General features: G+C 39.6%; 1 protein-coding gene across 6 annotated transcripts; it reads right to left on the bottom strand.

Annotated features, from left to right (window-relative positions):
• On the bottom strand, positions 1 to 26,666 carry UBE2W (ubiquitin conjugating enzyme E2 W). 6 transcript variants are annotated; one of them, XM_037892423.2, is made up of 7 exons: positions 26,529 to 26,666; positions 17,486 to 17,577; positions 15,378 to 15,480; positions 12,411 to 12,566; positions 11,254 to 11,347; positions 8,659 to 8,709; positions 1 to 3,975 (listed from the first exon to the last, which is right to left on the bottom strand). In XM_037892423.2, the coding sequence occupies exons 1-7, from the start codon at positions 26,541 to 26,543 to the stop codon at positions 3,962 to 3,964; spliced, it is 525 nt and encodes a 174-aa protein (XP_037748351.1). In that variant the 5' UTR covers positions 26,544 to 26,666; the 3' UTR covers positions 1 to 3,961. The 6 variants fall into 6 exon arrangements, with proteins under 6 accessions (XP_037748351.1, XP_037748352.1, XP_043395397.1 ...); XM_037892424.2 differs by having other exon boundaries at positions 11,254 to 11,329; XM_043539462.1 differs by lacking the exon at positions 26,529 to 26,666 and adding an exon at positions 26,454 to 26,476.
• Positions 26,667 to 26,859: the final 193 nt, after the last annotated feature.

Genomic DNA, 26,859 nt, shown 5'->3' with positions numbered 1-26,859 from the left:
TTTTAAAATTTGTGACACTGAATTATTTATTTTGAGAGTTTAAAGCACATAATACCTTTAATCTCTTACAGTTTTACAAAGATACCCAAAATTCCATTCCCTTAAAATTCCCATTGTAGGAGTTGTGGAAACATTAGGCTGCCACACGATTACATATCAACAACTAAGTGTACATACATATCAACCAAAGTCAATCTCTCTTCTCCTCCCATTGCTCAGTTTAATTAACTTTTGATCCTTACAAAAATGAGTTGTTGGAAAAGGGAGTTCAGCTGTCATTTGGTTTCTGTTATAGAACATACAGTAAAGGTCACTTTAATGTACACTCATCTCAAATTTTAACTATGTTGTGCTAGATTTTAAGAAAAGATAGATAACAAACACCAAAAAAATCTAAAATAATAAGTCATCACCAATCACAAATATTGAAAAGACCTTACTTTTTACAGAATTCGTTTTTGGATACTAAGAGTTTTCCCTTTTCCTCTGAAGTGGAAGATGAGTTTTCATGCCTTTCTGAAGTAGGAACCACACAAAACTGAAAAAATTTATTGATGTGATGCAATATAAATGTCTTCCCAGAACAGTCCAAAAATGTATTCTGAAGTAATATAATCTCTCTTCCCACAAAGCAAACAAAAGAGTCTACAATATTCCTGCTCCCCATTCAGTATTTAAAGTGCTTGCCAAAAGGACATCAAAACAATTACATAAGTGTATATAAATATCAACACAAACTAAAAAATAGCCCCAAAGCAGCATGATAATCTAGTGGATATTCTCCCTTCCATATTAAAGTATTCAAATGTAAAGAAAGTATTTCCTTAGGCCTTTGCAATATATAGTTGAGGAGGAGAAGGTTAAGCACATCAGTGTTATGTAAACTCATCTCGATTTCCATTGCATCATTTTGCAATCACTCTGACAGCTGTGTCAGGCAGCTAAATGAAGTACGGGAAATGCTTCTGTACTTCACCACGTAGGGGTCACACTTATTTCCATTCAAGGGCACTGATCTATTTTAAAAATAAGTATTTATTGTGTTATGGTATAAACACACTAAACAGAAAACAAATGTATAAACAATCTGAATATTGATGTAAAAGCAAAGCAAGGTAGTTTGGAGCAAATTCTGTTGCCACTTCATATGAGGAACTCCCACTGACAGACAAGAGTTCAACACACAGGGCAAAATTCACCCATGGGGAGGGCCAACACCACTTACATCTAATGTAAACTCTATTTTCAGACAGCACAGCACTATCAGAGTAATTTCACTATTTTCAGGACTTAAGTGGTGCATAGGCTTTGTGCTGGTCCTCTCTACAGGGTGAATTTTATTTATCAAACAGCAACAGCACTCGGAATCCAAGACAGTTAACTTGTTATGCTTTCTCTTCTAATATACCTTGCTTTCTTGGTTTTAAATAAGAATATCCATGTTACTTTAACACGGTTTTCATATTTCCTTTTGTTTTAAACAGCAGCATAAATGAGACCAGCTATTTGATTATTTACTTATTCATCTCAATGTTAATCCATACAATGGTGCTGATAGGTGAATCAAAGTATAATGCTAAACACTACAGCATGTATCTTTGATAAGATGCAGTACATTATAAAGCTTCTTCAAACCATTATATTGTATTATCACAATCCACAGTATGAAAACAATTACATCAATCTTTGACATGATGCACTGTAACAATTCTTTCAGAGGCATTAAGTTGTGTCACAGTACCATTTCTTTACTGTGGATTAGCAAGTGAATATTTGACATGATCCATTATGTGAACCAGCTGTAGGAAGAGAAATACATGGAATTTTGCAAGATACATCAATCAAGTCAATCAGTAATACAGAGCAAGTAAGTTAATAAGAAATAGATTAAATATTCATAAAAAGTTACTGCTCATGCATAGTAACAGTTTGCAGATACTAATAACTGGATTGTTATGATTAACTTACATCTGCAAATTCATGCTAAATACAAGTTAGTTATAATTAGGAGCACAACTGTTTCAATTCTGAAAGTGATTTTTGGCTCTTAACAAGAACTGACAGATTTTTCCCCCCCTTTAAAAAAAAAGTGTTTATTGTGAAAGTATATGTACACCAAATTTATATTCACAACTACTTTTTACTGTTGAGTTTTAAAGGCCAAAAAGGGTTTCTAATATAATAGAAAAGATAGTATAGTAGCCCTACTTTACTGATAATATCCGTAATTCAATGGCTGTACAAAGCTGATCCATTTGATTTCTACCCACCCTGAGTTCACCATTTACACTTTTTAAAATTTATATTTTAAACATTAGATAACATACAGAAGTATGTACAAGGCTATACAATTTGTCAATTATACAGCAGTAAAAAAATATTTGAATATTTTTAGCCAATTTTTTGTTCTATTTTGTTTTTTTAAGTTTAGCTGTTTCTGGTTCTTATTTTAAAAATAAAGTAAATGGTTATTTGATTTAGACATTTGTTTATTGACTACATTTTTTTTAAGGAGTCAACAATAAGGCAACAGTAAAAACAGCATTGTTATAGAAATGTTGCATATGTGTAAAGGTAATAAGTTTATAAAAGACATCAGTGCTTCCTAAAAAGACATCCTAGTTGTAGTATCATAAAATTACACAGTGGTGAGAACAATTACCTATTTTTCAACAATTATTTCTCTGTAGAAAAAAGTTAATCTAGCTGTAATTAAAGTTTTGTGAAGAAAAAGCTGGAAAAAAATTGTTATGCTTGTAGGACAAGCAAGTTAAGAAAATATACTTTTGTCTAAACTTAAATAAAAAGGTCCACACTTTTGTGTCAAAACATTAAGCCTCTGTCAAAAATGTATTTCTTTCTTTATAGTACAGGATTAAAGACAAGATGATGCTTACAAGGTAAAGAAATAATTTACAAGAAAATATATTCTGACAAAGCTTTTCAATCAAAATATTGTTTTGTAACATTCAAACATGACATACAACAACAAAAACAGCAACAAACAAAAATGTTATATGGATTGTTTTCAAACACATAAATAAATGAAATATTGTGTAGGCAGTAGGGCTCATGCTGATGGCTAGCAGGAAGTAACAGTGTGGAATCTACATGGAAAAAAATTCTAATGTACAAATTACAGGCCCAATTGTGGACTGCAGCAAATTTAATTATATCACTGCCATCTTCTTGTATCTCCAAAAGTAAGTCTTGATTAAGCCACTCATACCCAATTATTACTCATATCTTTGCTTTAGAGATATGAGTAACTACCATACAAAAAAGGTATTTTTATTTCACCATAGGGATAACATTGTACCTCTCTCCCAATGTCACTTGAAAACCTTCCATGTCAAAACAATTTGACAGCAGATAAACAATTTAATAAATATGATCTTATTACAGTCCTTTAGCGAAGCATGTTAATTATGCTGCTAGTTTTGCGATCACATGGCACAGAATCCAAATATAAAAGAATGGGATGGTTTCAAAGTAATGTTGAATCCCTTGCTTATAATCCCAAAATATCTGAAACTTTCCATAAGCCCTACCATCCAATCAATTTATTTTGCAGCAGGATCAAAACTTTTCTTGGTATAACATCCATTGCCGGCAATGGATGCCATAAAACCGCCAAGGAGTTCAACTGTTATTGCACAATACATGAAGACCTGAATTTCTGCCAAAAGCTTAAAAATAAAAATAAATGGAATTTTTCTGACATTTCCAGACACCTGCATTAATACTGTATGACTAATAAAAGCATGTCAAGTTGCACGGACTGAACCAGCGATCAACATGCGCCCAGAATGCACACTAGTAAAAATGCAGTCAAAGGAAGTAGTCTTCATTGTCTATAGGTCACTTCCAGTCAAAGGTTAAAGTTCAAAGACTGAATGATCAAAGTGCTCATTTTCTCAGTAGGACAATCTTCTGCTTGGAGGATCACAAAGTGGTGACATCAACAGGTGTCATCTTTAAAACAAAAAAAGATTTATGGAAAACAAATATACATTCAAATCCCAATTTTCTGAGAGGTACAGATGCAGAAGCAACTCCTAGCATATACGTTACCACATAGGTGAAAGTGCAACAAATGTCTAACACTGCTGTTTTAAGGAAATTGAATTCAGATTACAAAGCAAGATAAAAAACTGTGAAACTTTGCCCAGTGATACATAGTGACTTTAGGAAAAATGTGTTTATCAAAATTATGATTGATTAATGTTGGTATATACTAATCTCATTACAAAAGACCGTTATTTTTCATATTAAATATTTTGTATTCAATATTTAACGATCCAGACAATCCACTGTAAACCTGAAATTAAAAATCTGTTTCTTCTCAGCATTTTGCCCCTTCACTGTACACACTACGCATCTTAGTTTTGATGCTTTGAGCTTTTGATGACTAAGAAATGCTCGAGAGATTAAAGAAATACACAGACTTTGCAAACAGAAGAAAAAATACTAGGGAGGCCACATTTTGAGCAAACCATACTGTCACCTACAACTGAGTTCAAACTACACAAGATTTTTCACCATTTATTTGAAAAAAGTTATTTGACAAGCTGGATTACTCAAGAAGTGGCTTCCTGACCAACACAGGCAAGATATATTACAAAATTACATACAGTTGTATGAGAAGGTGGTAAGCATAAACTTCAATAGAAGCATGCATCCGACGAAGTGGGTATTCACCCACAAAAGCTTATGCTCCAATACGTCTGTTAGTCTATAAGGTGCCACAGGACTCTTTGCCGCTTCAACAGAAGGGGAGAAGATTGCTATTCTCTGCCACAAATGAGTGTGTCTTAGGAACAACCACAAAAACTGTAGTTGGTGTAATAAAGTTGACATTGTAAACCTAAAGTCTTTCACATACATTGAATTGATGGAAAAAAATTCTATGTAATTGCTCCCACACAGTTCCCTAGTAAAACACAATATTAATGGCAACACACTAACTTTCAGATGTGTTTCTTGTTTCCGAATATTCCAAAAGTCATTGGAAGACTTTCAATATGTCCACAAAAATGGTCTAAGTTATAGACAGTTGAATAAATTAAGCTTGGATCTGTCTCAGAGGATATGTCTACATGTCAATAAAACAGCTGTGGCTGGCCTGTGTCACCTGACTTGGGCTCAGCCTGTGGGCTTTGGGATCCAGCAAGATGGGATGGTCCCAGAGCCCAAACTCCAGCTTGAGCCCAAATGCCTACATTGCAGTGGTATAGTCCTCCAAGCCAAGTGAACTGACATGGGCCAGCCACAGATGTTTTACTGCAGTGTAGACATACTCTAAAGCACACGACGGGGAAAAACCCATTCATACTCCAAAGGAAATGCCCGTTTTGTCAGGCTTTTTTCCCCCTCCCATAGTTCCCAATGCTACTGCAGATATTTCTGCCTTTTAAAATCTCTTCCAAATCTCATCTTACAGTGGAGTTATTCACCTCTTTTTAGAGAACTATGTAATGAAATGTCTTACTCAAATATATATGTCAAATAATGTTAGAGAAATGAATGTTATAAATGTAGTATTATAAGAATAAGAATATATAAAGGAATTTTGGCTTTTTGAATGCGTTTCTACTGATGCAGCATTTCAGAGCTCAGCTGAAACTGCTTCAAGGTTGTGTAAATCGTGACACTTGGGTTCTGTGTCTTATTTGTGAAACTTTTGGTCTATGTAAATAGCAAGATGAAACAGAGTGACAAGAGGCTCCAGGTGTGGCCCCTGCAACAAGACAAGCTAACAAGTAAAAGCTCAAGGCCATAAAAATAGATCAGTAAGAAGGATAACTGCTATTGTAAGGTAAGAACTGGATAGAGCCAGAGGTGGTGACAGCAGAGATTAGATAGAAGTAGACAGATAAAAGTAAGTTTTAGCAGGATAATGCAAAAATGTATTAGTTCAGGTTAGTTATTGTGATTTATGCATGAGAATATATTAATTATATAGTTACACAGATGAGGTAACTTGGTAAACGGAGTCTGCACAACGTTATCAAACAAGGGATACAAGATAAGTGATTAACAAGAGAGTGGAGAAGACACGGGGAAAACATACCAGAGATCTGAAAAGAGTCTCTGTCCTCAGGAGAGGTAATCTGGCCATTTACTTTTCTTGCCTTATCTGTTTTTGCATGTATATCTAATTCTGAGGTGAGAATAGTATTGTCTTAAAATGTACATAATAAAGACTACAAGAAACTGTTTAAGCCTAAATAAAAAAAATGAGTGTTGAACTTATCAATATTTCTGTACACACTAAACTTAAAAAAATGTTTTTATTTTAAATTAAATATACTCCCCAATCCATCCTGATGGCAAGATACTCTGTCCTTGGTAACAGTACATGAAAAGAAGCACCAGGAGGGTGAAGAACTAAAACTCTTTGTTTACAAGTTGGACAGGATGCATTGGAGGTAAAGAGCGAGTATCTGAACCATTTACAGATAGTCCTGTAAGGGTGTCAGGAAAAGCACTTCCCAGGAAAAGCAGCAGCAATCAACAACACTGTTTGGGGACAAACACCATCCAGCTTCCACAGGAATCTATGTCCTGCCTAGGTAGGCGAGGCTCATGAACACACATCAGACACCTTAAGTGACACTGTTTTTTTGGAATCTGAGACAAAATCCCCAAAGAGCTACAATCAGATGGGGTGAAGGCAGATCTGAGAACAACCATATGCCTGTGTCACTATAAAGGTTCCCACATAAGCGTTATTCCGACTTGCGTGGCTATGATCGGAATACCAACTACTTCTTGGAGAAGGGGAAAATGTTTTGTTCCCCTGCAATAGGGAGATGGAAAAATGGGACTGACTGCTTCCTCTTCCTTTGAAAAGGGCAGATCATAACTTCTTAAGAGCATATAAGGCTGAGGACAGCTCTTCTGCAGAAGCAGGAAGATCAGCTCTCAAGCTAAGCTTCCCAACTTCCCACAATTCAGCACATCTTCAATCAAAGGAATTAGATTTTAAACAATCTCCTTTTAACTTCCCCTGCTGGTGCCATTGTCATATAGCAGCAGCACAGGATTTTTAACTACAGTACGTGCAATTAAGAAGAGAGGATAGTAAGGGCAATACAGGATACTCCTGAGGGAATTCTGGACCAAAACATTAAACATTCTGTGCCAAAAAAATAAAATTTCTGAACGCTATATTCTAAAATTCTGCAAAAATCTGCATATTTTATTCATCAATAAATAAATGTGGAGGCTCCAGCATAGTAGTGGGGAGCAAAGGCCACTGGCTGCACAGCAATGGGAGATCACCCTGCCGCCCCTCACCTCCTACCGAGGGACACGGACTCAGCAGTGAGGCTGCACCTGACCCTGACACAGGCAAGGGCTGGGTCTGCCACAGAAACATCCCAGGGCCCTGCCCCTCCATCACTGGTGCACCAAGATAGTAAATGAGAGGGACAGAGTCTCACACTTGCCCAGGTGTGGGGCAAGCAGGCTTAGCCTGGCAGGATCCAAGTGTGGAGGGGCTTAGTGTGGGGGAGGGGGATCCAGGTGTGGGGTGAGAGAGTTGTGTTTGTGTGTGGGGGGGGGGGGCGCAATCTGGGTCTGGGCAACTCAGTAAGGGGTCTGGGGGGGATCTGGACATACAGGGGCTTGTTGGGGTGTTCTGAGTGCAGGGGGAATGGGAGTCTGCAGGGGGTCCAAGTGAAGGTGGTTGGGGCTCAGCAGAGGGGTGTTTCGGTGTGGGGCTCGGGGGGGGGTTTGCATGTGAGGGGGCTCAGCAGGGATGTCTGGGTGCTGGGGGGAGTGGAGGTCTGGGTGCAGCTGGTTGGGGCTCAGTGGGGTTGGGATGCAGGGGGATCATCTGGGTGAGCTCAATAGGGGGTGGTCTGGGTGCAGGGCAGGGGCTCAGCAGAGCTCTGGATGCAAGCGGTAGTGGAGATTGGTGGGGGTTGAGTCCAGTGCGGGGGGAAGGGGTGCGGGGGGGGAGTCAGGGTGTGAGGGGGGTCCAGACACAGGGATTTGGTAGACAGGGGAGCACCTCCCTGTACAGTGACCCCTCCTCCTGTGGCTGAAAATGGGGGCTAGGGGGGAGGAGGAGTAGGGTAACTTCCTGCAGCCAGGGAGGTTTCAGGGGGTAGGTCTGACTCAGCCCAGTCTGCTCCTTGCAGGGGAAGAGGAAGTCCTATCTTCCTCTGCCTCCAGCCCAGCCAGGACTAACAGCTGAACCCAGCGCAGGGTAGGAGCCAGCAGCTGGGATATCCCCAGCCCCACTTCCCTCCTGTGGTGATTTACCTCTGACAGCTGCTCCGGGGGCCTGAAATGACACACTCACGCTGCTGAGGAGGGGCGCGTGACTGCTCTTGAGGCTTCCCTTTGCTTCCCCATCTTTTTCTGCGAGGAAGCAAAGAAATCTGCGGGGGACATTAATTCTGCACGTGCCCAGTGGCACAGACTTCCCCCAGGAGTAATAGGTTCTCTTGAAACCTGAACACCTCAAAGCACACTACGGTACATTTAGTAGTCAGTAGCAGGTTTCACATTGCCAGATAGTTCGCAGCAAGCTAGTGTTCTGTAAATTCACATACTGGTTTGCTATGCAGTAACTCACCAGATAGACAAGCTCCGAGACAAATTTAAAATTTAATAGTCTAGTATTGCTCCAGAATTGACACTTACTTTTAAAGAACTGAGCAAAGAGGAGACCATCACATCTTTGATAATTAGCAACTAGGAAAGGAAGTTAAAATTGATTTAGGTGTTATATATGTGAAAACTTTCCAATTTCAGCAGCATGAGCCATTTTTTAAACAGACTTGTCCTTTCCTGACTGTAACCTTCCCAAGTTTGAGTTGATCTCTCTCTATTTTTATCTACTGTTACCCAGTTTTGTTCTGCAATTACTTGATTTTTCTGCCTTTCAAGCAGAAAAGAATGGCTGGAGAATTTTCCACTGTGTAAAGAACCATTTATCTGGCAGGTGAATCTTGCCCATATGCTCAGGGTTTAGCTGATCGCCATATTTGGGGTCGGGAAGGAATTTTCCTCCAGGACAGATTGGAAGAGGCCCTGGAGGTTTTTCGCCATCCTCTGTAGCATGGGGCACGGGTCACTTGCTGGAGGATTCTCTGTTCCTTGAAGTCTTTAAACCACGACTTGAGGACTTCAATAGCTCAGACATAGGTGAGAGGTTTTTCGCAGGAGTGGGTGGGTGAGATTATGTGGCCTAAGTTGTGCAGGAGGTCAGATTAGATGATCATAATGGTCCCTTCTGACCTTAGTATCTATGAATCTATTTGATGACTAGTTGAATGGAAATAGAAGTTTAGCCACTATACAACCGCTAGTGATCAATTTTCAGAATCAGATAATCATGTTTATTTTTATAGCTAGATTTTCACTCTCAAATCCAATTTTTCACTTGTAGGAAAACTGGAGTAGCACCTAGAGATTGCTACCCTGCAGAGACTTCAGCCCTAAATCCTAAAGAAGAGTCATCTTCTCTGACACAAATTAAGATTAAAATTAGAGCAGATCTCATCACAAAATGAAAACTATTAGCTAGTCTTCTTGGAAGATTACTACCAAGAGGAAATAAGATAATTAAGAAAAAAATCTTCCTTGTGTCAATTCCATCAAATCCTCTCGCTCTGTGCTCTGTTCCATGCCATATTTTATTTCCCATCATACCCTAACATCTTCCTTTATAACATCCCTCCACTTCTTCTTGGGTTGGCCTCATCTTTTTCCTTCAGTCTTGTTCTGTTCCTTACCCACATAGTTGTCAGAATTGCTTTTTACATGACAAAGCCACATTAGCCTGCACTCCCTCATTTTGTTGTTTATGGGCGTTACCTTTGAGTACTTCTCTTAACACACACATTCCTCACGTGTTCTTGGTTACGCCACTCATCTCTCAACCTTGACATTTTTGTGGAACAGATTGTTTACTCATGTTTTTTTTGTTGCCCAACACTCAGGGCCATACATTAAAACTGAAAGTTTTACAGATTTTCCCTTTCAATCTTACTGGTTTCATCCTGTAACATATTACACCACTTATAGCTCTCCATTTGAGCCAGGCATTTATTATCTTAGCTCTAATTTTATCCTTCATTTCCCCAGATTCTGGAACCCACGCACTTGAAACTTTGCATTTTTGGTATTGTATGCCCATCTAGTTTCAGGGATAATTCTTCAGTGCTCACATCCTCAAGAAAAAAGTATTATATATTTCTCCAGAATTAACCAGAGCAACAGAAAAAACATGTTACAAGAGAAGAAAGGGGATGTGATTATTGAAATGTTCCTGAAACATCACATTAGTCTTGTGGATGACAGGATTTGCTATTCTTTAACTCTGGGCTCAATTTTTAAACTGAAAATAAGATAATACACATGCAAACGATAAACAGATTAAAGTTACCAAAATATATATCAGTGCAGCTGATACTGTTCAATTCTCATTGGAAACAGAGTAATACCCTACGTCAAATTCTACTAGAAAAGGGTATTTAAACTGAAGAATCTTAGGAACTCTAATTCTGAAAATCAGGGGAAAACAGCTCCATGGTGCACTTTTTTGGGGTGAGTTGCAGCAAGTCTTCCAATGCCAAGTAATGACAGTCATCCAAGATATTTATTCTTCAATTAAAATATCCCATATACACTTATTTCAGAGAACATTGTATTAAATGTACTTTACCAACACATGATTATATTTAATAGATCAGGGTTATCATATTAAAATAATTACATTCAAATTACATAGAAAAGCATTCTGGTTTTGCTAACCTCTTTAGTATTCATCTAGAATTGCTACAGCTAGGATCTTTACTCAATTTGTTCCCAAACAACTTTAGAAGCACTAATCATCATACATCTTTTCTTCTTCATGTCTCTTACTTTCAGCTTCTTTTTATTTGTATCAGCAATTTCCAAAATCTGTTGCTCATAAAAATTCACAATGCGAGTAGAATCAACCAATTATTCTGACTGATTTTCTCCACTCTTAAACTTCTGTTTTACATCCTGATCTGGTCTACAAATATCCATTTAAGTTTGCATATTTAAAACCCTAACTCAGTTTTCCTACTAAAATATAATTTATTCCTTTACAAAAATCTTTTATTTGGTGTCCCGGGAAAAGTTTTTATGTTCCAAATTCGCTAAGCTTAAGTGTTTAAAATTACTTAAAATCCTACTTTGTATTGTTACTCTTTTGCACTCAGCCTAGCAGTCCTCTGAAATGCCTACTCCAAATTAAATACTTACCATGATACCACCATTTTGTTTTCTTTGGATTTTTGTTACATGTTCTTACATAAAATGAATTATCTGGAGGTCGCCTCTGCAATAGAAAAAAAACCTAAAAATAATCAAATAATCAATATATCACTTACAGTATATTATCTATTTAAATAAACTTTTACATTCAAAAAATAAATGCCATACATTTTGTAAAATGTGTTAAAAGTAGGACTAGGCCCTGTCTACACTGATCAGGAAAGTCACTTTAGCACCCTTTTAGCAAGAACTTTAAGCAGGGAAACCCAGACAGAGCAAAAAAGTTTGCAAATTTTTCAGAACGTTTGGACAAAGAAAACTAATTATTCACTCTTATCTGCAAAAGCAAATGTAAAATACTTTTGAAGTTTGGCTTCAATGTGTCACAAGTATAGTTTTGAATCCCAGTCTATATGAAGTCTCTCATAGCTTGGTGAGATTGACCAGATGGACTTGGGTTACACCTTCACTCATGAAGATCTGCAACCTATCAATAGCCTAATGCGTAGTGCACTTCTCTGAAAAAAGTCACGGGGTGGTCACAGTGAAAAGGGAAGAGTCACAGAAATAATAAATAGTTATAAGCATTGTTTTGTACCCAATAATATATATTTTCCTGCAAATAATCAGAACTGAAATTGTGATGTGGTGAGAATAGACATCTGGCAAAACAGCATCATTCCAGAACTGACTGCTGTAAAACAAATCTAACTCCAATTTGAAGTGTGATCTTACTCTGAAAAATTTTTATGTAAAAAAATTGAGCCTCAGTGGATCTGCTCCAAGTGCCATATCTGCTTACTTTAGAGACAAAAATTTACTGTCAGCTGTGTGGGCTCACCTGTGCTAAGGGAACAAACTGGAAAAATGAAGGATGAGAAAAAATAACCTATTAATGTATCCTACTGCAATTAATTTGGTTCTTTACAAATAGAAAATTATTTCCTCCTACAAAATCTTTATAACAAGTCAACATCTGCACTACTCAAAACGTTTCAGTGTTTTAATTTACGGTATATTTGTTTGCATATTAGAAAAAAGGTAATATTATTCAAGTGTGAGAAATATAGACTTTGGAAAAAGTAGAAAACTTGCAGCTTTCATTTATTTTACTCTGAGTGCATTATAAAAAAAAACAAACATACCTTTTCTTTGCAGCTGGAAAGCATGCTAATAATGCTAAGACAAACCGATTGCACTGAGAGAGCTGGGGACCAGTCTTCTGTTAGAATGGATAAACAGATATGACCATTGCTATAAACATGAGGATGAACAGGAATATTGTCACCAGTAAACATGACCTAAAAAAGAATAAAATACGGTTAGCACTTGTTAACATTTAAATGAGAAACAGACGTGCTTGTGTCTTCTGGAAACAGTAATGCCTTATATTCAAAAGCCAGATTGTGCCATCTTTTCTTACCCTGAGAAGTATCTTACTCTGTTAGTAGTTCCATTGATTTCAGCAAGACTTTTTGCTGAGTAAGGTACTAATTAACATAAGGATGGCAGAATCTGGTCCAAAATGACTTGTACTTATGACAGAAAGAACTAGTGTGAAGAACTGAAAGGTTAAATGTAATCACTACTTATAAAGAGCAGTACAGCACAGAAACGTGCAAAGACAGCTTCTCTAAATTATAGCAATATAAACACATCACAAAGCTTTCATGAAAATTTTTTCAGTCTTAAAGCCTCATCTTATTCTTCTACAGAGAAAGGACTATGGACTGGCTACCCACCACACTGTGTTTCAGTGGTTCCATAATCTACAACACTATTCAACTGGAAATACCACGAGATTCATAAATGAGTAAGTCTCCTAACAACAAATACAATAGAAATGTAAGTTCTGGGAAACTGATTTTCCCAGCAGAAAAAAAAAAAAACCTTGGTAATTAATGCTACAGACTAACAAAAAGTTGTGATTTATAAAACCAGAAAATGCTGCCACATATGAAATATATAATTTTAGATTATACTCTATCTGAAGGATGATTTTGAGGTGGACAAAATAACACAAGAAAAAACGTGTTCAGAAATAGACAGGAATCAAATTAGAGTCACGTTGCCATGGTCAAAACAAGGAAAGAAGAGTGATCGTGGCAACTACTGCCCGTAAGTCAACCTTCTATCACTAATCAAATATAAAATTGACCCAGAATTCAAAGACGGGACAAGGGAAGTGGAGGGAAAGAAGCACCCTCAGCAGCCAGCATTACTCAACTCTTCATCCAATCCCCTCACCCAACCATCAACAACTTCCCACAGTATTCAGCCATCACCAGATGATGTAATAACTCCCTTTTATCTATATATTTTTATGACCTACTATATGAGAGCTTCCCAAATATTTTATGGATACATTCTCACAACATCCCATGAGGTAGGGAAGCATCCTCATCACCAGTTTATAGATGGGGAACTGATGCAGAAAAATTAAACAACTTGCGCAATGTCACCTAGGACCTCCCTATTACAGGAAATGAAGTCAGATCTTCTGAGTTCCAGCCCAATGCCTTAACCACAAGACCACCCTCCTCACTTCACTTTGCACTTTTATACTGCTATTACTGGTATTCCTAAAATACTGAAGGTTTTATTTTTTCAGACATCCAGCAATATATTTCTTTTTCAAACTAATGTCTCTCCTTTCAAAAAATAAAACCTATGCACAACTCAGTAAGCAAATGCATGCACACTATGAGACAACATACATTTGAGACAGAAAACAACTGAGTGCTTAAGTGACAGAAGTTTAAACTGTTATTTTATACTATATATGCACTTTTTTCTGAATCAAGGTGTTAAATTATACAAGATGCACTTATTATATGGCAGAATTTTTATTAAGGGAGTTCTGGCTATCTTCAACAGTCAAGCATCCATTACTTAAATACTTAATTGTTTTCTGTACTAACCAGTGTACATGTATTGGTCTGTTTACTGTTTTACAATAAGTTGCACACAGCCACACACACACTTTGGGTAATGAGTACAAAGAGTACCTACTTGGAACCAAATGAAAGTGGCTACCCTCTTGTGGATCACCTATGAGTACTTCACTGCAAACCTGATGGGTGCAGATGTGCAGGTGCCAGTTTGTTCCTTAAAACCTAAGACTGAAAAGTCAGCATTCTAGTTTTTACCACAGTACCTAAACATATCTTTGTGGTTAAGCTTTTCGTATGGCTTTTTGAATGAGTTGCAATAAATATGTCTCCATAGAAATCACCACAATTAGTACTAATTCACAAACTCAGAACTTTCAGCTGAGAGGTCAAAACTGAATGGACATGAAGACTAAAGTACTCTCACTCCAGGCTTTTCCTCCTTTTTTCAGGGGGTAGAGAGAGGGTTTTCTGCCTACCCACCTTCCCCTTGAAAGCCACACTTTGTAACCTTCCCTCTGGTTGTGGAGGGTGAATGTAGCTCAGCATTGAAATTGCTCCTTTAGTTGGTTTGATGTCACTAGAGATCAACATAGCAACCTTTCCAACAGGACAGTGCACTTCCTCTGCAGCTCCTGCTGCTGATTCAAGAAAAAATGAACCAAGTTTGTTCCTTAACTCATGTAGTACCAATAGATTATCAAGCTTCTCCTACCATGCCACAACACCTATGTTTGTGCTCCCCTGCCACAATCACAGCTGTGGTCCCACCTACAGTACTGCCCTAGCAGTACCAACAGGAGCAGCAGAGAAACTGCAAGGAAAGTGACATTAAGGAGCAGCACCAGGGTTTGGAGGCAAGAATAGAGGAAAAAAGAAGTTTATCATCCACTCTATTTCTACATTCCAAAAGCAGAGAATCACTGCCCCTGTGTTGCTCTTTCACTGGTCAGAAAAAATCCCCAAGAGGATTCAAGTGACACTCAGAAATGTCAGATTTACTCTGTTCTTCCTAGGAGAACAAGTGGACATATTTCTCAAATGCAGAAACATGTTTAAAAGAGGTGGCAACTGCACAATTGAGTGTACAATTGAAACCCATGTAACTAACACAGAACCTTAAAATTACGAGAAGTGTGGACAATGCATATTCAGCATATGCCATGCAGTTATAATCTAAAAAAATGGGAGGTAAGCGGGAGGGAGAGAGAAACTAATTACCTGAGGAGAATCAAAGGGATATCGACCACTGAACTTAAATAGAAGCTGAAATTTCTCCCCTTCATATAATGTACCTGGAGCACCTTCCATATCTACGATCCACCTAAAAAACAGATAGAAATCTTTATTAATTTAATCCAGCAATTTAAAATAAAATATAAAAGAATAACGGAATGAACTACCTATTATGGCACCACTACTGAACTATGCTTCGGTATCACAATGACCATGAAAGCAAAAGTAAATACAAATGGAAATTAACACCAAACCTCCGTATGTGAGAAACAAGTTTGGTATTTTATATACTTAATCTTTGTTATAGTGTTGTAGATTATACAAGCAGCAATGCCTAAGGAAATAAATACAAATGTGTTTCCCTATAAAATGCCTATTTGTACTCACAAGAGAAGTAAAGCCCAAGTTGAAAGACTGGTAGTATGTCCACCCCCCAGTCTCATTACCAAGTCTACAACTTGTGTGATGATTATTTCTATCCCCTTCCTCAGATGAAAGCAGACTCCCTTTCCATTTTATTTTACTTTTTTGCCAGGGAAATTTAAGAATAATAGAAATGTCACAAACAACATGCAGTTTACTAACATTAAATCAGAATCAAAAGGGGCATGCTCCTTTCCCTGACTCACATCTGCAAAAATGTCACTTATGATGCTATACAGAACTTAGCAACAAAGAGAATGTGAAGGTTAGCAAGACAATAGCACACTACAAAAGTAGTAACTGATTTGCAAACTAATCTACTTCAATCACTGAGCTTCTCTTTAAAGGTTGTGCAACAATAAAAGAAACTGATAGGCCAAAAAGGTACCTGTAAATATATAATCAGTAACTTAAAGGGAAAAACTGTCTAAAAGGCAGGAAATGCATAGTTAAAGTCCAACTATTTTGAAAAGTAACTAAAAATGGTGTCAGAGGGTTGCATGTCTATATTGTCTCAATGATACATGTCAGATATGCTCCAAGTTTTATCAACATTCCCTTTTGATGATATATCTACATATCTCACTTATGGCTTTGCTGCTTAATGTAATGGACACACCACATTGATGCGAATAAAACCTTTCTAGTGTACACATTTTTTTCAGACATACAGATACAATGGCAAATAAAAGCATATACCAGCTTATACTTTATTTTTGAAAAAACACAAAAATATTCAGATCATACCATCACTCCCCATAATTAGTTTCCTGAAAGAGTCTGAAGATTTGCTCTTGGTTCCCATCATCTTACCCTCAAGCTATTTTAATATTCATGTAGACCACTCATCCACACTTGCTGTAGTTCAATATCTTACTCTCCTCTATTCTTTTAAGCCATTGCCACATGCTACAAGGGCCATACAGAACATGGACCTTTCTCTGGATCATGCAATAGCCATGTGACATTTCAATAAATCACAATATTTATTTCCTTCTGATTCAGTTTCCCCCGCATCATGATTTAATGTCAAAATCTACCTTGATGGCAGTGACTGATATATTTAGGAGTGAAAGGTATAGTTTGCTTATAGTCTTTTCCCCATTCCTGTTGATGTCAAAGCATGGACTGATCTCTCATCACCTTCTCTGCAGTTTTAGATAAAACTGAATGCTTAGCATCCCTTCAGATTTTGCTCTCCTGAGTTCAGAATTGTTTGGGCACACCGAACAGACAAAGGAAATCCAAATGAGAGATTGTTGACTAAGAGGGATACCCACTTGATTTAATGCAAAATGTAGATAATGTCAAACTACTTTAGACTAATACTTTTGATCTAGAATGGTTTGCCAGAATTTAATTCTGTTCTGTCAGATAATGCATAGGCACATTTAGGCTGATTTTTAAAAAATTCCAGACAAAAAAGTTTTTTATTCTATAAAAAAAAAGTGCAAGCATCATTGACCCAGACAGTGAAATGTATCGTACTGTAGATTATAACCCAGTTTATCAGTTACTAGTGAACATATTAAACAGTGTACTTGTGAACCATATCACTTTTTTTATATCCATGGATCAACAGGAGCAATTATTACTCTAGAAAAAATAATATTTCACTTGTCTATAATTTGAGCTAATGTAGAAAATATGAAAAGTATTTACACACTCACTGTGTAATTGAATTTTGAACACTCTTTTCATTTAAAGTCATTCCTGGAGGTGGGTCATTCTGCAAAGCCAACAGTTCTTTCTGTAGTCTCTTCTAAAAAGAATATAAATAGGATTTGAAATATTGCATAAACTATATATTACAATAAAGCTAATTAATTTACAGTACATTTTGCTGTTTAATAAAAGCAAAACAATAAACTCTTTTTGCCAACTATCTTCTGAAAACCTGAAGTACAGAAAATGTGCCTCAGGACGAAGAAAGGGAGCTAGCTTCCTGCCACAAAAATTAAACAGTCTATTATAATTGGTTAGATTCAGAGAAAAGTCATAAGCCTCAAACTCAATCATGTTCTCGTTTATATAAATTCCAATGATATTTACAATATATTATTGGCTACTGTCAATCCAAACTGGATTATGGTATACGCATAAAAGGCCTAATTAGGTGCCAGATGAATCCGCTTATGGCTGACAAACCCAATTTGAGAGTGAAACAGCTTGTTAAATATATTTACAATATATCAGAACAGCTGTTAAGTTAAAGCAAGAGAAGCAGATAACATAATGGTACTTAGCAAAGACTTTGGCACCTCCATAATAAGAGCAATCATGGCTCCTTACTTAAGGTGGAATACCATTTTGCACTTAAAGCCGTGATTCAGACTTGTGTATAAAAATGCAGCACGTCCTCCCAAGTTTAAGGCACTGAACAGAGAATGAATTCTGCAAATTTAGAAGAACATCTATTAGTTTGAGTTAAAAGTGAAAAAATGGATTCTTTAAGAAGTTTGGCATCTGCATCAGTCTTTTCTTCACCCTAATGAGCCTAACAGAATAACGTTCTTCAAATATTCCAGAGATATAAACTAAAATCTTGTGCATAGGTCAAATGTAAAGCAATTAGGTCAAAATTAAGCTATTAACTATAAACATGGGGAAATAGTTTTACTTTGCGTAATGACCCATCTGCTCCCAGTCTCTATTCAAGCCTAAGTTAATTGTATCCAGTTTGCAAATTAATTCCAATTCAGCAGTCTCTCACTGGAGTCTGTTTTTGAAGTTTTTTTGTTGAAGTATTGCCACTTTTAGGTCTGTAATTGAGTGACCAGAGAGATTGAAGTGTTGTCCAACTGGTTTTCGAATGTTCTAATTCTTGACGTCTGATTTGTGTCCATTTATTCTTTTACGTAGAGACTGTCCAGTTTGACCAATGTACATGGCAGAGGGGCATTGCTGGCACATGATGGCATATATCACATTGGTAGATGTGCAGGTGAACGAGTCTCTGATAGTGTGGCTGATGTGATTAGGCCCTACAACCTATCCTGAAGGACGACCCATCACTCTCACAGATCTTGGGAGACAGACCAATCCTTGCTTACAGACAGCCCCCCAGGCTGAAGCAAATACTCACCAGCAACCACACACCACACAACAGAACCACTAACCCAGGAACCTATCCTTGCAACAAAGCCTGTTGCCAACTGTGTCCACATTTCTATTCAGGGGACACCATCATAAGGCCTAATCACATGAGCCACAGTGTCAGAGGCTCGTGCACCTGCACATCTACCAATGTGATCTATGCCATCATGTGGCGGCGATGCTCCTCTGCCATGTACATTTGTCAAACTGGACAGTTTCTAGGTAAAAGAATAAATGGACACAAATCAGATGTCAAGAATTAGAACATTCATAAACCAGCCGGAGAACACTTCAATCTCTCTTGTCACTCGATTTCTGACCTCAGAGTGAGTATCCTTCAACAAAAAAACTTCGAAAACAGACTCCAACGAGAGACTGCTGAATTGGAATTAATTTGCAAATTGGATACAATTAACTTAGGTTTGAATAGAGACTGGGAGTGGTTGAGTCATTATACTAAGTGAAACTATTTCCCCTTGTTTATTCCCCCCCCCCGCCACTGTTCCTCAGACGTTCTTGTTAACTCCTGGAAATATGCTGGAAATGGCCCACCTTGATTATCATTTCAAAAGGTTTTCTCTCCCCCCACCCCACTCTCCTGCTGGTAATAGCTCATCTTAAGTGATAACTCTCCTTACAATTTTTTTTTTCATGGTCTGTGTGTATATATAAAATCTGCTCACTGTACTTTCCACTTTATGCATCCGATGAAGTGAACTGTAGCTCACGAAAGCTTATGCTCAAGTAAATTGGTTAGTCTCTAAGGTGCCACAAGTACTCGTTTTCTTTTTGCGAATACAGACTAACACGGCTGCTACTCTGAAACCTATAACAACCCCCTTGCAGAACCTGTGTGTGTGAATGAATGAATGTGTGAATAAATATGAAATTGAATGGAATGTTATAGCTATAACTAACTGCTTACTATGATTCTTTCTGTATTCACAATAAATGTGGTATTTTGCCTTTTCCCCTTTAATAAGATCCTGCTGGTTTTTATCTATTGGTATAACTTAGTGATACATTGCTTTAGTCAGATCCAATGAATTTCCTATTTTATCTATAAGATTCTATCTGTACCTGAGGTAAATGGTGCTAATAAACTTCTGATTATAAAGGCGTTTTTGCCTGAGTCGAGCACTCAATTGTTCCAAATAATCTGAGAATTGGCCCACAAATTGTCAGCCTGCACAAAGATTTTATTGAAAATATATTAAACAGTAAAGCCACTTTTTTTGGCAGCTCCAGACCAACCATTTAAAAAAATCTCAGCACTTTATTATTATTATTTACAGCAGAACAGTCAGTGATTTTTCTCTCTGTGTCTTAAAAGAAATCACATCAATGTTAGTAGGCCCAAAATCTGACTTAGCTTTCAGATCACTTCTCTGCATATAAAAGACATTGTAATATGTTTTGTCACATACCCCCCCCCCAGAAAAATCCAATAAAATCCATTTTAAATTATTGCACATTACCAATTTCATAGTCTACCCCTCCAACCACCACTCCTTTATTGCTTTCTGTCTATAAATTCCACCCTCACCCCTTGGTTAAACATACTGTTTCAAAGAATTTAACTTCGACCTAGACTACATTAGGTCTCAAGGTGAATAAAATCCTGGGGTTTTTTTTTAATATTTTCATTTTGTTTTTTCTTAATTTAAATTTACTCTTTTTCATTTACACATCACTAGTTTTTTTTTTACTTTCTTCAAATTTTATAGTCTTAGGCCTGGTCTACACTAAAATATTAGATAGACCTAGCTCAGGGCTGTGAAAAATTTTGCGCTCTGTGTGATGTAGTTGGGTCGACCTAACCCTCACCACAGATGCAGTTAAGTTGATGGAAGAATTCTTTATTGACCTAGCTACCGCCCCTCTGAGAGGCAGATTAACTACACTAGAGGGTCTCAAACTTCATTGTACTGTGACCCCTTCTGACAACAAAAATTACTACACAACCCCAAGGGGTGGTGGTGGAGGGGGCAGAGCTGGCTCGAGCTTTTTTGCCACCCCAAGCAAAAAAAAACCAATCAACCAACCAAAGCAAACCACCGCCCAGACTGCTAAAGCAAAAAAAGAAGGGGAAAAAAAAATGGTGGCTAGAGAGCCGCCAAAGCGCTGCCCCAAGATTAACTGAAATGCCACCCCTTCACAGGGGCCGCCCCAGGCACGCACTTCCTCAGTTGGTGCCTGGAGCTGGCCCTGGGAGGGGGAGACAAAGCCTGAGCCAGCCCCAGGCACAAAAGGGGTGGGGGAATTTTCATCTAACAAATTTCACACCTAATCCTCATCTATTCTGCAAAAGGCAAGTCCAGGGCCTCATTAATATCCCTACTGTAAGAATGTCACAAACTCTGACACAGAAGTGGTAAGGGAACACCATGCTATTTTGAACTTCCACAGCTCAAGAAAGCTAAAACCAGGCTCAACCAGGCTCTCTCTCTCTACCAGAGTTTTCAGTTTAAAGTCAATAAGACTTGTGCTCCTAAGTAACTTCGGTACATAAATATGCTCTTTAGGTACACCTCTACCCCGATATAATGCAGTCCGATATAATGTGGTCCGATATAATGCGACATTCATAACTTTCAAATAACTTCAAATTCAAATAATTTCAAACAACAGGGGGCAAAGTAGAGCTGTGGCTGGGGTCAGAGCTGGGATGGGGCCCAAGTGAACCTGGGTGGCACTTCCTCACCACCCCCACATAGAGGCTGACCTGGGCCCTGCCGCACACCCCCACAGGAGAGCATGCCCCAGAGTTTGGGGACCACTGATGTAGTATAATTCAATATAGGATCATTTCTTGAATAAGGAATGTCTATTACATTGTTATATTATATACAACAGCAACCACATCAAGATATCTTACTATAACCAAATAAAACCTCAATAAGTTTGTGGATCAGAGTTATTTTAAAATTTAAACAAGTCCCCTGATAATCAGGTCCCAAATAAAAATAGTGGACAACCTATTGCAGAGAGAACTAGATTTAATACTTAACGTGATTTTTAGAATCAGACACTGGCGATCGAAAATGTCACATAACCTATTCTCACGTACTTGTTCCAGTCTAGTTTTAAAGATGACCTAAAAAGGATTTTTTTTCAAAAAACTTGCTAGAGAATCTTCATCATTAAAGGGAACTGAAAGGTTTGTGGGAGGGTTTTTGGTTTTGCTTAAAGGTTTTTCTCCTGCTCGTTTTGTACCTCAGAAGGAATGAGGAATAACAATTCTGATCTTCCCTTGTTTGCTGCAGGTATTGAGGGCCTCAAAATCTATATTATCAACTTTCACACTTTCACTGGAGTAACTGGGTTGTTCAATCTTTACCAAAGACTTCCTCTAGCCAATATATTAGTCATTAAAGTTAAACAGATATCAACAAAACACAAAGTATTTTAGACAGTTTAAAGATCCCTTCTGTTCTTAATTGTTTAACATTCACTCTAAATCAAAAGCTTCTCTTCCATTTTGTAGACTTTTCATTAAATAACTGAACAGAATCTCTCAACTTCAAGAAAACGTTACAAAAATGTGCTCTAAAAATGTGTTTTAAAAGGCTACATAATTAGTAAGATGGAAACAAAAACAATGCTGCACTAGCTCCCTGGATTCCCTGATCAAAAGGCCTAGGGAATTAAGGGGTCCCTTAGACACTATCAGTAAGTTTAACAGATACCCTCGAGATTAACATCTATAATATAAAAACAAGCACTAAATTAGACTTTCCCACTGCCATATTTTCCAAGAAACAGACACTAGCTAAAACATTATTATTAATACTAGATAGCACTTTGGATCTGTGGATCTCAAAGTGCTTTACAAAGGCAGCAGTCATCTCCCTTTTACAGACAGGCAAACTGAAAAACAGGTGTGCTCTTGTACAGATTATTTCACAACACAGACCAGTGGCAAATACATGAACAGAACCCTGGTATCCCAAGCCCCAGGTTGTATCTCCTTAAAGCTTCACAACAGTCTCTTCTACATAGTGTTTATACCTCTCTACAGACTTTTTTTTTTTTTTTTTTTTTTAATAGAAACTTTTGGGGACATAATAATTTGTAATTAGTCAAAACTAAGCTGCAGAAAGAATTCTGAAGGTTAAATAAAGACCAAACTGCAAAAATAATCTGGCATACAGATTCTTACAGAAAATGGAGACAAAAGATCTATTAGCACATCTTCCTGCTAAATTGGGATTGTCTGGTACTGTATGTTCTCACGTGCTTTATCCAGTCTTGTTTTAAATGACTCATAAAACTGGACTTCCATTACTTTCTTGGGAGACCATTCCAGAGTCTAATACATTTCACTCACATAATTTCCTAGCTTTATTATTATTTTTTCACTTATTCATATTACTCTAAGTTATAAACCCTAAAGCTGGGTATCAGCACAGCCATATGTGTTTTGCTCCAGTTGGTACATCTTCTCTGTGGGCTGTCTGAGTGGTGGTGTAGAAGCACCACTATAATTAAGGTTACCTCATGACATCTGTTGAAAAGTCAATGTTTCTAGGTCCTCTAAAAGCATGCTTAGTTGGATCTTTTTGAAATTTTGTGTCTCTCTGGAGGGTCAAGAGTCAGTGACCCAAATTTGGAGTCATTTGATCCAGGAGTTCCAGAGATATCAGTCCCCCCAAAAACAGCCATTTTAGAAAAAGTTTCTGGGTGTTTTGTTTTGTTTTTTTTTTTGCCCAGCACTGGAGATCAAACTATTACTGAACTATGAGTCAAAATGGTTTCAACCGGTCAAATTTTACCCAAGGTAGTGCATGGCACTCACTAAATTTTGGAGAGACCCAATTTGAGAACAGTAGTTAAGAAAGTGTCTATTTTTACACTGTGCATGCACCAATACAGAAGAACAGCTAGAGCAGGGGTCTCAAACTCACAGCCCGCGGGCCATCTGCCACCTGCGAACGTCCCCAACGTGGCCTGCGGGGCTCCAGCTGTTTTGGAGCCGGGTCTCTCCCTTGGCCCCACCTGCCGCCCCTGGGTGCTCGCCACCCTAGGCGATTTAAAATGGCCCGGGGCCCCAGCAGCACAGCGGAGCTAAGCAGTGTCTGCTTGCTTGCTCCACATGTCTTCTGGCCCCACCCTAGGGCTCCGGGGAGGGCTGTGCCTCCACATGCTGCCCCTGCCCCAAGCGCCCCTGCAGCCAATGGGAAGCTGCAGGGGTGGTGCCTGGGGGTGGCAACATGCAGAGGCCTCCGAGCCCGCCCCACCTCGGAGCCCCAGGTAAGCACCACTCCCTGATCCCCTCCCTCCCAGAACCTGCACCCCCACCCCCTTCCCACCCCAAACTCACTCCCAGAGCCCAACCTCTCACCCCTTCTGCACCCAAACTCTCCGCCAGAGCCTGCACCCCAATCTCCTACCCCAGACCACCTCCCCCACCCAAATTCCCTCCCAGAGCCTTAGGTAGGTGGGGGGCGGGTTCTGGGCAGCATGAGTGACATTATTGGCCTGCTGGGAGGATTTGAGGACAGGCACTGGCCCTAAAGTAAATTGAGTTTGAGACCCCTGAGCTAGAGGGTTTCCACTCCTGCCATTTTATATGCTGTAAAAGTCTAATTCTTGTAAGTACTCTATATTCCAAATGGTGAATGGGAATGCCTTTGGTGTGTCTTTCAGGGTGTAGGTTAACAGTAACGATCCAAACTTGGGGTAATCTGACCAAGGGGTTTCCATGAGGCAGCGCCTCTCCTCCCACCCCCTCCCCAAAAAAACCAAACAAAAAACCTGTTTCCTTCTACTGTCTTGTACTGTTAAATTGAACGATACAAATGACTGGTTGAATCACAGACCTCTTGACTGCTGGGAGCTCACCCTTCAATTAACAATTAAAGATAAATTAATCACAAGTCCCACCCTAAGATGAAAGGACTTTGGGGCTACGTGGCTAAGAGACTGCCATCTATAACTCTCAAATTGTACAAATGTGGGGGTAGGTGGGGCCTGAATGTAACCAAAGTCTTTGGGAGAAAAATTAGATATGAATGGTTTTGAGAAGGAAGGGGGCGAAAGAGTGGAGGAATAGGGAGAGAAGGGTTTGGGGCTGCAGTGAAAGGAACCAGGTTATGGCAGGGGCAGCAAGAGAGTTGGGGGCTCACAGCACCCTGCCAGCTCCACCAAAGCACCCTACCACTATTCCATTGTAACACAGCTGTACTTTGCTCCAGGCACTGGATGAGTCAGGTTATAAGAGGGGAAGAAGTAATAAACAGAAATGTTTGTACACCATGGAGCACAGTTTTCAGAGAGATGCATTCCCTGGTTGCAGTGGTGAGGCCTAGGTACAATAGTGAGGAGGTGGCCAGGTTGCATGGGCAGCCCTAACTGCATTTCCTAGTTTTCAGACAGTTTGAGTTTGACATACCACCAGGCAATCTTAACTCATGGTAACAGGGTTTTTTTGGCCATTGAATTAGTTTGTTTCACTTTGAAGTCCACTGGCTCAGAAGGTAAGAGTAAAAAACAAAAGGGAAAAGATAAGAAATTGGGCAGAGGACACTGCTCCGGAAAGGAAAAAGAAAAGGCAAAAAGAAGTATTAATTTTTCAGAGATAAAGGAGATGTGAAAATTTGTTAAGAAAAAAGGCACCACTTTGTTATGAGTGAAATAATTCAATTCCATGACTGTTCATGTTTGTTATCACTCGTCTCACTTCTCAGAACATTTCATAACCCTGTCCTAACACAGTAAATGTGGACACTTCTACCTTCAAATTTAGTGTGTTGCACAGAGAAAGTAAGCAAAACCTCCACAGCTGTTTCAACTGCCACCATCTAAAAACTTATCCACAAAAGGTAGAGAGAAAAAAGAAATTCTGGTAGAAACCTGTCACAGCAGCAGGACATTTCATGTTATTACACCCACTGCAGCCAAGCCCAAGCAACCAGTCAGCCATCCTGCTGTTCCCTCTTATTGGGAAGACTCCCCTCCCCACCCACCACCGACTCCTGATATCAAGGCTGTCTTTTTGTGAGACCCACCCCAGCCTCAGGCTGCCATGCCCTCTCCCATCTTCATAACCTCCCTTAGGAAGACATTGGGAGTCTCTCTGCAGTACCCCGAATGATCCTTACATCATGCACCTAGGGGACAGGAAGGGGGTTCTCTCTATCACATCCTCCATTCCCTATACACTCCGGGGGGTGGGGGGGGCTCATCCCATCTTCACACACTCTCCAGGGAAGCTGGGAGGGGGAGGTCTTTTCCACCATACCTCTTCCTCGCAGACTAAGCGGGGGGGAAGTCTCTCTACCAGAACTCCCCCCACTCACACACACTCCCCCGGGAGCGGGGTGTCTGCCACATCCCCCCCCCACACGTGGTGTGTGTGTGTGTGGGGGGTGTTTATAGTGCCCCCCATGCCCCGAGGAGAGGTACCTTCCGATTCCCGCCCCCCCCCCGCCACTGTATCCACGGACACCCCAGAACCTCCCCACCAACCGCCGCCCCTCCCGCAGCTTCCCCCGCCCAGCTGCCCGAACCTCCCCTCCCGCCAGGGGCTGCTCCAGTCACCCGGAAACGCCGCTCTCCCTACTCCAAGGTCCCGCCCGGAGACCCTCCTCCCCGGCTCCGCCGCTAGCTCCTCACCTGCATGGACGCCATGATGGATCCGCACCCCCCCTCCCGTCTGCGCCGCGGGCGGGGACCCGAAGAGAGAGACACGCAGCGACGTCCCCCCCCAGGTCACGTGGGGCCACAAGCCGAAAGCGGGAGGACGCATGCGCCACAGCGGTCAGAGGTCGGGGCTGCGCTTGGTACCGGCCGCGCCCGACAGGGTGTCACATCACAGCGAGGCGAGCGGGGCGGAACTAGGGAACGTGCCGCGTCGGCCTGTGCGCGCCGAGGGGCCTGGGACACCCAGTGCCCCGCGGCGCGGCCTGGGGGGCGCTCGGCCGTTGGACTGGAGCCAGTGGAGCGG

This window comes from Chelonia mydas, chromosome 2 (genome assembly GCF_015237465.2).
Source record: "Chelonia mydas isolate rCheMyd1 chromosome 2, rCheMyd1.pri.v2, whole genome shotgun sequence".
NCBI classification, from domain to species: Eukaryota; Metazoa; Chordata; order Testudines; family Cheloniidae; genus Chelonia; species Chelonia mydas.
The sequence above is the reverse complement of the archived record's forward strand: the minus strand, read 5'-3'. Positions and strand labels throughout refer to the sequence as shown.

What these genes read in the sequence shown, in the direction of transcription:
- UBE2W (XM_037892423.2), bottom strand. An exon ending in ATCCCTTTGATTCTCCTCAG is followed by an intron (nt 12,567 to 15,377) that starts GTAATTAGTTTC and finishes ATTCTTTTTTAG; the next exon opens with GTCATGTTTACTGGTGACAA. An exon ending in TTTCCAGCTGCAAAGAAAAG is followed by an intron (nt 11,348 to 12,410) that starts GTATGTTTGTTT and finishes GATTATTTTTAG; the next exon opens with GTTTTTTTTCTATTGCAGAG.